Here is a 9,014-nt window from a genome sequence, read left to right as displayed (position 1 = left end):
GTGCCCAGCAGCGTGCAGCCCTATCTATCCCAGAAGTCACATGCCTGGTCCTCTGTAAACTGCCACTGCTGAGCTGGGGACAGGCAGGGCCTAGAGAGGGAGCATGGTTAAGGGTCACACCAAGCCCTCGTAAGTGAGCCAAGTCCAGCCAGGCCCTTGCAGCTCCCTCACCTGTGCCACCTGCCTCTGCTCCCAGGTAGGCAGTAACCTGCCACAGGTGCCAGGCACCCCAGGGCAGCCAGCCCTGGGAAAATGGACCATCACTGCAGTGGGTGGCATGTGTGTCCCAGAGCACATGTAACACGCCTGTGACCTTGGCTCTGGCTCCATAAATACCTGTGGTCTGGAGGGAGGGCCACCCAGAGGCAGATACACACCATGGGGCGCTTGGAGTTGGTTGTCTTGGGCCTCACCTGCTGCTTGGCAGCCGTGAGTGCAGCAAAGGTAAGCAAGAGCCTAGCAGAGGGAGCAGGAGCCCCTCTCTCTCCCGCAGAACCAGAGCTGGTCACTGTGTAGCTGGGGCCTAGAGGCGGGGGGACACAGACAGAGCCACTGGCCTGAGCAAGAGAACCCAGCACCAAACCCGCCACAACTCTGTGCAGCCCTGGGCTCTGCTCACTCTCATCCATGGCAGCCAGATTAAAACACAGGGTGCACAATTAAATTGAGTTTCAGTTAAACTACCAGTTTTTGGTATAAGTATGCCCTTATATTTAAAACAATATGTTTTAATACAACATATTGTATGCCCAATATTTAAAACATACTAAAACCCAAGTCATCTGAAATCCAAATGAGGCAGGTTGGGTGGAGCCTGTGACTCAGTGATTAGGGCGCCTGCCCCATATGCCAAGGGTGGCGGGGTTGAACCCGGTCCTGGCCCAGCTGCAACAAAAAAATAACCGGGCGTTGTGGCAGGCGCCTGTAGTCCCAACTACTCAGGAGGCTGAGGCAAGAGAATCGCCTAAGCCCAAGAGCTGGAGGTTGCTGTGAGCTGTGATGCCACGACACTTTACCCCTGGCCAGAGAGACAGCAGGTTGGAGAACAGCATGGTGAGGGCTGGGGGCCCCTGTGCGAGTCCCACTTGCTGTGTGCTGCGTCCCTCACCGCGGAAGGGCAGATTTGACAGATGCCCCATGGAGCCTGTGTAGCCTCCTGACTCTCACCCTGGAGGGGAGGCAGGTGCACTATAGGTGGGGTTAACTCCCTCTGGGGGTGGTGGGGGATGGGAAACACAGGTCTCACAAAGTGAGATTCTGTCTCTTAAGAAAAAACAAAAAAACAAATAAGACAGAGCCTCTTGGATTTTTATTTGCTAAGCTGGTGGTTCTACCGGTAGCTTATAGCCCTCTCTGTCCCCTAAATCACGTGCTCAGGCTCCAGTGAACTCCCTCTGCTAAACACCCCCTGGTGTCCATGTCCCCATTTTATAGAAGGGGAAAATGGGCCCAGCACAGACCAGCATCACACGCCCACCCTTTCCCTTCCTGAGCAGAAACCTGAGACCTGGACTACTACACACCAGGGCAGGGCTCCCAAACGACCTGTGTTTCCGTCCTCCACCACCCCCAGAGGGAGTTAACCCCACCTACTATGCACCTGCCTCCCCTCCAGGGTGAGAGTCAGGAGGCTACACAGGCTCCATGGGGCATCTGTCAAATCTGCCCTTCTGTGGTGAGGGACGCAGCACACAGTGCCCAGTGGGACTCTCAGAGGGGCCCCCAGCCCTCACCATGCTGTTCTCCAACCTGCTGTCTCTCTGGCCGGGGGCCCCCTCTGCCCAGCCAGGCTCTGGTCTTGCCACTTGGCCATTGAACCTGGGCTCCTTCTGCCACCCAGGGGAGGTCACTCTCCTCAGACGAGTTCTTTCTGGGGTGCTGCCCATCTTGATCACACAGAGACACTTATGGGTGACTTACCGGTCCTCCAAAGGCTGACCTGGCCCTCTGCCCCTTTGGAGGATGGGAGACTGGATCAAAGAGGCTCAGATGCCCTGCAGATGCTGCCTGAGGCACCTTCCCAGTTACTTCTGGCTCCTCTACTCTCCTACCCCACTCTCCTACCCTCCTAGGAACACAGGGACTTGGGCTCTGTATGGGGACAAAGGGAAGGAGAAAGGAAGAAGGCCACTCAGGTGGGTGTGGTGTACCCAGGACACACTGGGCGGCCACTACCGCCAGCAGTCGGACAGTCCTCCCATCCCATGCCAATAGACCACGAAGGAGACACTGTTGTCATATACCTTACAGGCAGGGAAACTGAGTCTCAATGTCACAGACAGCCGTAGCCAGCACCCAAACCTCCATCCCCTTCCAGAAGGACTCCTGGGTGGTAACATTAGCAATTGAACCATTCCCTCTGAGATTCGGGGGACAGACACCCCTGGGAGTTGGGTGGGGCTAGTAAGCAGCTCCTCAAGCCTGTGGGCTAGTGGCAGGGGGGTCCTGCCTTGGTCCCAGGGGCAGATTTGTCCCCTTTGAAGTCTGTTCAGGCCACCCCTCTGGATTCAGGTTGACAGGCCTGAGTCCACCCTGCCCTTCTCTCTCCCAGCTAGGCGCCGTGTACACAGAAGGGGGTTTCGTGGAAGGCGTTAACAAGAAGCTCGGCCTCTTGGGTGACTCCGTGGATATCTTCAGGGGAATCCCCTTTGCTGCCCCCACCAAGGCCCTGGAGAACCCCCAGCGACACCCTGGATGGCAAGGTGGGTGCGGTGGGTGCTGGGCCTGCCCTGAGCTGGAGGTGGTGTGAGGGTCTTCACTCCAGTCCTTCTTGACACCCGCTGCAGGGACCCTGAAGGCCAAGGAATTCAAGAAGCGATGCCTGCAGGCCACTATCACCCAGGATGACACTTACGGGGATGAAGATTGCCTCTACCTCAACATCTGGGTTCCCCAGGGCAGGAAGCAAGGTCTGTCGCCCCTTCTTCTCAGGAGAACCGAACCCTGCTCCTGGCTTGTGTCTGAGGCCAGCAAAGCTGAACTTGCCAGAAACCCTGCAGAGGCGGGAGGGGCCCCAGCCCAGCAGCGCCCCACGTGCCGCCCCACGAGCCATGGTCCCAGCAGGTGGGGGGCTCAGGCTGCTCCCAAGAGGGCCAGGTGTCAGGGGTCACTGACTGCTCCCCCATCTCAGTCTCCCAGGGCCTGCCCGTTATGGTCTGGATCTATGGTGGGGCTTTCCTCATGGGGGCCGGCCATGGGGCCAACTTCAGGAAGAACTACCTGTACGATGGGGAGGAGATTGCCACACGCGGCAACGTCATCGTGGTCACCTTCAACTATCGTGTTGGCCCTCTCGGCTTCCTCAGCACTGGGGATGCCAACCTGCCAGGTATGTGGCGCCTGGGCACTGAGAGTGGGACAGCAAGCTTCTAGACCCTGAGAGCGCTGAGCCCACCTGGGGGATGCTCCTTGGCCCCTGGAGCCCAAACAACACCCCATAGTCCCACAGAAAGGTCAGGAGGCTGGAGTTGAGACCTGAGACACAGGAGCCCCTTGGCAGCTGTAGTGAAATCAAAGAGGCTGTGGGACAGACACTGGACAAACAGAGGCTCAGAGAGAGGCCAGGAGGGCAGGGCCCAATGACAGACAGAAAATGACATACTGAGGCAGACGCTGCAGGGCACAGGGGACAGGAGATTCTGCAGCAGGGAGGGGACACTAGGGGGCCTGGCCTCCCACTACCCTGCCCTGCCCCAACCCCTACCCCACCCTAGCCCCCTGGAGGGCCTGCCATTCACCATCATGGGCTCTACTGGGCTGTCCACTCTGTTGAGGACCTTTCCATCCCTCCCTCATGGACTTGGGCCCACTGAGCACAAGCCCCAAGCCAGTAGTCTCTAGCACCCTCCAGCCCTCTCCCATGAAAGTCCTGAAGGAAGGTCCATCTCCCTGCCCCCAGGTAACTATGGCCTTCGGGATCAGCACATGGCCATCGCTTGGGTGAAGAGGAACATTGCAGCCTTTGGGGGTGACCCCAACAGCATCACTATCTTTGGGGAATCGGCTGGAGGTGCTAGCGTCTCTCTGCAGGTCTGGGGACCCCTGGAAGGAAGGGGCTGCCCCAAGGGTTTGGAGGGAGATTATAGGGTGGGGTGGAGGGAAGGAGGAGGGTGGGGCTGTCAAGGGTGTCCTCAGCTGAACCCAGGGTGGGCTGCAGCCTTGGTGACAGGACTTCTGGGTGTTGCAGACCCTATCCCCATACAACAAAGGCCTCATTCGGCGAGCCATCAGTCAGAGCGGTGTGGCGCTGAGCCCCTGGGTCATCCAGAAGAACCCACTCTTCTGGGCCAAAAAGGTAAGTGGAAGAGGACAGGGAGGGTGGGGGGACTCACTTTAGATGCCAGAGAGGGGGCCTTCCTTGTCCCCTTTCTCCACCCCAGACCCTTCCTTCTTGCCCCTCATTGTTCTGTGCCCTGCCTACCTGTACTCACTCCCAGATTGCTGAGAAGGTGGGCTGCCCCGTGGACAATACCACCAGGATGGCCAAGTGTCTGAAGGTTACTGACCCCCGAGCCCTGACGCTGGCCTATAAGATGCCCCTGGCAGGCATGGAGTGTGAGTAGGTGCTGCCGGGGCGGGGGGCTCATGGGGTCTCGAGGTGTGGGGAGGGCACTGTCACTCAGTTGCAGGCAACTCACTGCCCCCCCCTTGGGCCTCAGTGGATGCATCCGTAAGGGGGTCGTTCTTTCTTCTTATCTTCCCTGAGTCATGGACATCTGCCTTTGAGGAACTGCTGAGTGTGGAGCCACGCCCCCCATCAATGCACACACATGCAGTAAATGGCGCATAGTTTCTGGGAGAGTCACAGACCCCAGGCCAAGAGGGAGCCTGTGTGCTACACGGCTGCTCATATGCTCACTCAGCAAACACCAACTGAGCCTCTGCCCTTCCCGCCTGGCAGGCTGCAGTACTCTCTTGCTTGTTCTTAAGGTGACATGCAGGGAAGGCCCAACATCCGCCTCCTGACCTACCAGAAACTAACCTGTAAGAGCTAGGAGAGCCGACAGCCCACAGTACAGGCCAGGGGAAGAAAACTGGGCTGTGGCCTAATGAGAGCCGGGCTGTGCCCCCTGCGCCAGGCAGCTACCTGGGCCTGCGGGCCAGTCCACAGGACAGGAGGCAATGCAGGCCTCGCACAGTCTTTGGCCAGCAGACTAGAACCAGCCCGAGAGCACCTCCTTCTCCATCAGCTCCGTCACTTGCTTCTGGGTCTTCCTCCTGCCTGATTTCAGTCCAGCAAGAAAGGGAGAACAGAAAGGGGTGACACTGAAGCAAGAGGACAGACCTGGCCCCTAGACAGTGGCTCTCCACCTGGGGGCTTGTGGTAAAGTCTGGAGACACTGTTGATTGTCACAGACCGGGGAAGCACCCAGGCTGAGAAACACTGGTCTGGGTCAGAGAAGGGAGGACGTCTGCACCTGCAGTCCAGGAGGCCAAGGGGAAGGCCAGGTGGACACCGGGAGGTGCAAGAACCTTCTGGCTCTCCCCCCAGACCCCATGCTGCACTATCTGGGCTTTACCCCTGTCATCGATGGAGACTTCATCCCCGACGACCCTGTCAACCTGTACGCCAACACTGCAGACATCGACTACATTGCGGGCACCAACAACATGGATGGTCACATCTTTGCCAGCATTGACATGCCAGCCATCAACAAGGACAAAAAGGATGTCACAGAGTGAGCAGGGGGCGTAACACCCAGGGCAAATGTGTGGTGCAGGGCTGCTGGGAAGGACTGGGCCCGGAGGTGGAAGGCATCAACAGGGGATGGGGTTGAGGAAAGTCACACTGGCTGGGGAGGGTGTGTGGACATCCTCCCATTGGAATGGGGAGAGTGTCAGTGCCCACCTGGTCCCTATAGGGAGGACTTCTACAAGCTAGTCAGTGGGCTCACCATCACCAAAGGGCTCGCAGGTGCCAGGTCTACCTTTGATGTCTACACCAAGTCCTGGGCCCAGGACCCATCCCAGGAGAACAAGAAGAAGACTGTGGTGGACTTTGAGACTGATATCCTCTTCCTGGTGCCCACAGAGATTGCTCTGGCCCAGCACAGAGCCAATGCCAGGTGAGGGTCTGGGAAGGGGTGGCTCCCTGGGATACTTCAGTTTCCTGCTGTGGCCTCACTGTGGGCCGCTCATGCGTGGCTGGGTTGCCTGGGAAAGTGGTGCTCAAGTCCCCACCATGCCTGCACCACCCACTTTACTGAGGCCTGGCAAGACCGAGGAGATCCTCTCTTCACCTGCCACACTCCCATGATCCCCCACCCTGTCTGGCCCCTCAGCCTTAGTCGCCCTGGGTAGAGTGCCTTGGCATCACAGCTCAAAGCAACCTCCAACTCTTGAGCTTAAAAGCGATTCTCCTGTCTCTGCCTCCCAAGTAGCTGGGACTACAGGCACCTGCCACAACACCTGGCTAATTTTTGGCTAATTTCTTCCCACTGGGAAGTCTTGGGTCTACCTTCTACCTCTCATGCTGTGTAGATGGAGAGAAGACTGGGTGACAGTCTCTGTCCAGTGACTCTTTTGGGCCTCAACTTTGCCAACTTACAAAAATAATTTCGGCCATAACCCACATTAAAGACCTCCATATAATAATAGCCAATTAAAATTAAAAAAAAAAGCAGTTAGGAATGCTTAACAGATAGTGTTGTAGCTGCTGTGAGTGGAATTATAGAGAAACACCAGCACACTGAGTTCAAATTAGGCACCGATCCTTTATTGGGCTGGCCAGTCAAGAACAGGCTCACAACACAGTCTCTTAACCACCTGGAAGCAGGGGGGTAAGGCTTTTATATGGCACTTCAAGTCGGGAATGGGAAGCCCTAGTGTAGGCAGAATTTTACAGAAGCTAATATCTGCCAGGTTAGAGTTATGGGGAAGGGGCTTAGAGGATGGGCGGGGGGGGAACCTAAAAACTGCACACAGACCAGACAGACTTGTGACAGGATTGTGGTTTTCACAAGATTCTTTTCCCAGCTGTCACAAGATTCTGCAGCTCTCAGCTAAATTTCCTTCCTGTTTTTGCAGGGTTGCTGTTTGCTCAAGGGGCTATTTTGGCTACAAAAGGTGGGGGGTGGGCTGCAAGCTCTTAATAAAATGGAGTAAATCAGGTTCACTTGCTCAAAATGGGTGGAGTTAGGGCATCATAATAGGAAGTTAAAATTATACCTAGAAGTCTAGGATGAAAGTTTTTCAGCAACTAAATAATAAATTTAGCTTTGAGCTTCCTGTCAGTCAAGGTGAAAAGGGAAACAGGTGGCTTGGTGCCTGTGGCTCAAGCAGCTAAGGTGCCAGACACATAAACCTGAGCTGGCAGGTTCAAATCCAGTCTGGGCCCACCAAACAACAGTGATGGCTGCAACCAAAAATTCGCCAGGCGTTGTAGTGGGTGCTTGTAGTCCCAGGTACTTGGGAGACAGAGACAGGAGAATCGCTTTTAAGCTCAGGAGTTGGAGGTTGCTGTGAGCTGTGATGCCAAGGCACTCTACCCAGGGCAACAGCTTGAGGCTCTGTCTCAAAAAAATAAATAAAATAAAATAAAATAAAAAAGAAAAGGGAAACAGGTAAGGGCATATACTTTATCCAATCAAATGAAGAATCAAAATTCACTTGGAGAGAAAAGTACCTTCTTGATACTGAATTATAGGAGGAAGATACCTCAAAATGTTTCATAGAGGTGAGGTGCAAATACAATCAAAATCTTAGGTCCCACAAGTGCATACATTTGGTCCATGGCTTTCCCTTCCCCAGACCCTTTGCTGTTCCTCCCCACCCCCATGCCTCCCTGCAGGGTCCTCTCTGAGAGGGGCAGCCCCAGGTGAGCACCCTGCCTACTTGGTGGTCTCTCCCCACCCCTTCAGGAGTGCCAAGACCTACACCTACCTGTTTTCCCATCCCTCCCGGATGCCTGTCTACCCCAAGTGGGTGGGGGCGGACCATGCTGATGACATACAGTATGTCTTCGGGAAGCCCATGGCCACCCCCCTGGGCTACCGGAACCAAGACAGGACTGTCTCCAAGACCATGATCGCCTACTGGACCAACTTTGCCAGAACTGGGTAAGGCATGGGGTTGAGCCCAGGGCTGAGGGTTTTGTGCCACCAGGCCCTGAGGCCTGGGTTCTAGTCAATGTTCCCTCACTTGCCAGCTGGGAGACTCTGGACCTTCCTGAGTCTTGGGATCCCTGTCTGCCTATGAGGATGAGAGCTCTGGCCTGAGCCCCATCACAGTGAGAGGCTGTGAGGCCCCAGGTCAGCACAGAGGACGCAGAGCTGGACTAGGGGCACAGGTCTCTAGCCTCTTCTTACTCTGCAGGGACCCCAACATGGGCCACTCGGCCGTGCCCACCCACTGGGATGCCTACACCGTGGAGAAGGGCAGTTACCTGGAAATCACCAAGAAGATGGATGGCAGCTCCATGAAGCAGAACCTGAGAACAAGCTACCTGCGGTACTGGACCCTGGACTACCTGATGCTGCCCACAGTGACAGGCGATGGGGCTGCCCCTGCGCCTCCCTCTGGTGACTCCGAGGCTGCCCCCGTCCCCCCCTCAGGTGACTCCGAGGCTGCCCCCGTCCCCCCCTCAGGTGACTCCGAGGCTGCCCCCGCCCCGCCCTCGGGTGACTCCGAGGCTGCCCCCGCTCCCCCCTCAGGTGACTCTGATGGGGCTCAGATGCCCGTAGTTGTTGGCTTCTAGTGTCCTATGAACCTCAGCCCCAAGAGGCCACAGGGAGGGACCCCAGGGACCCTCCTCCCCTCCTGAGCTCTTGCTTAATAAAACCTCATCTCTCTGTCTGGTATTTTTCTTTGCTCCCAAGAGGGAGCTGGAGGCAGGAGGGGGCTCTCAGTCATCCTCATGGCACCAGGCACTGCTCCCAACATGTTACCCCATCACCTAGGTCAACCCCCAACCTCCAGGAGGCAGAAAGCACTATCCTCATTTGAGAGAGGGGGAAGCAGCTTCAGAGAAGTTCAGTGGCAGAGCCGGGACCCTGAAGTGACCTTTGCCCCGGGCT

General features: G+C 56.5%; 1 protein-coding gene across 1 annotated transcript; it reads left to right on the top strand.

Moving 5' to 3' along the window:
• Positions 1–363: 363 nt before the first annotated feature.
• On the top strand, positions 364–8,695 carry CEL (carboxyl ester lipase). Its single transcript, XM_003794981.3, has 11 exons — positions 364–444; positions 2,552–2,702; positions 2,787–2,909; positions 3,131–3,328; positions 3,899–4,029; positions 4,187–4,294; positions 4,437–4,554; positions 5,492–5,678; positions 5,862–6,065; positions 7,860–8,057; positions 8,314–8,695. The coding sequence occupies exons 1-11, from the start codon at positions 379–381 to the stop codon at positions 8,693–8,695; spliced, it is 1,866 nt and encodes a 621-aa protein (XP_003795029.1). The 5' UTR covers positions 364–378.
• The last annotated feature ends 319 nt before the right edge of the window (positions 8,696–9,014 follow it).

This window comes from Otolemur garnettii, unplaced genomic scaffold (genome assembly GCF_000181295.1).
Source record: "Otolemur garnettii isolate 467f Iridium unplaced genomic scaffold, OtoGar3 scaffold00087, whole genome shotgun sequence".
In the NCBI taxonomy this organism is placed as follows: Eukaryota; Metazoa; Chordata; class Mammalia; order Primates; family Galagidae; genus Otolemur; species Otolemur garnettii.
The sequence above is the reverse complement of the archived record's forward strand: the minus strand, read 5'-3'. Positions and strand labels throughout refer to the sequence as shown.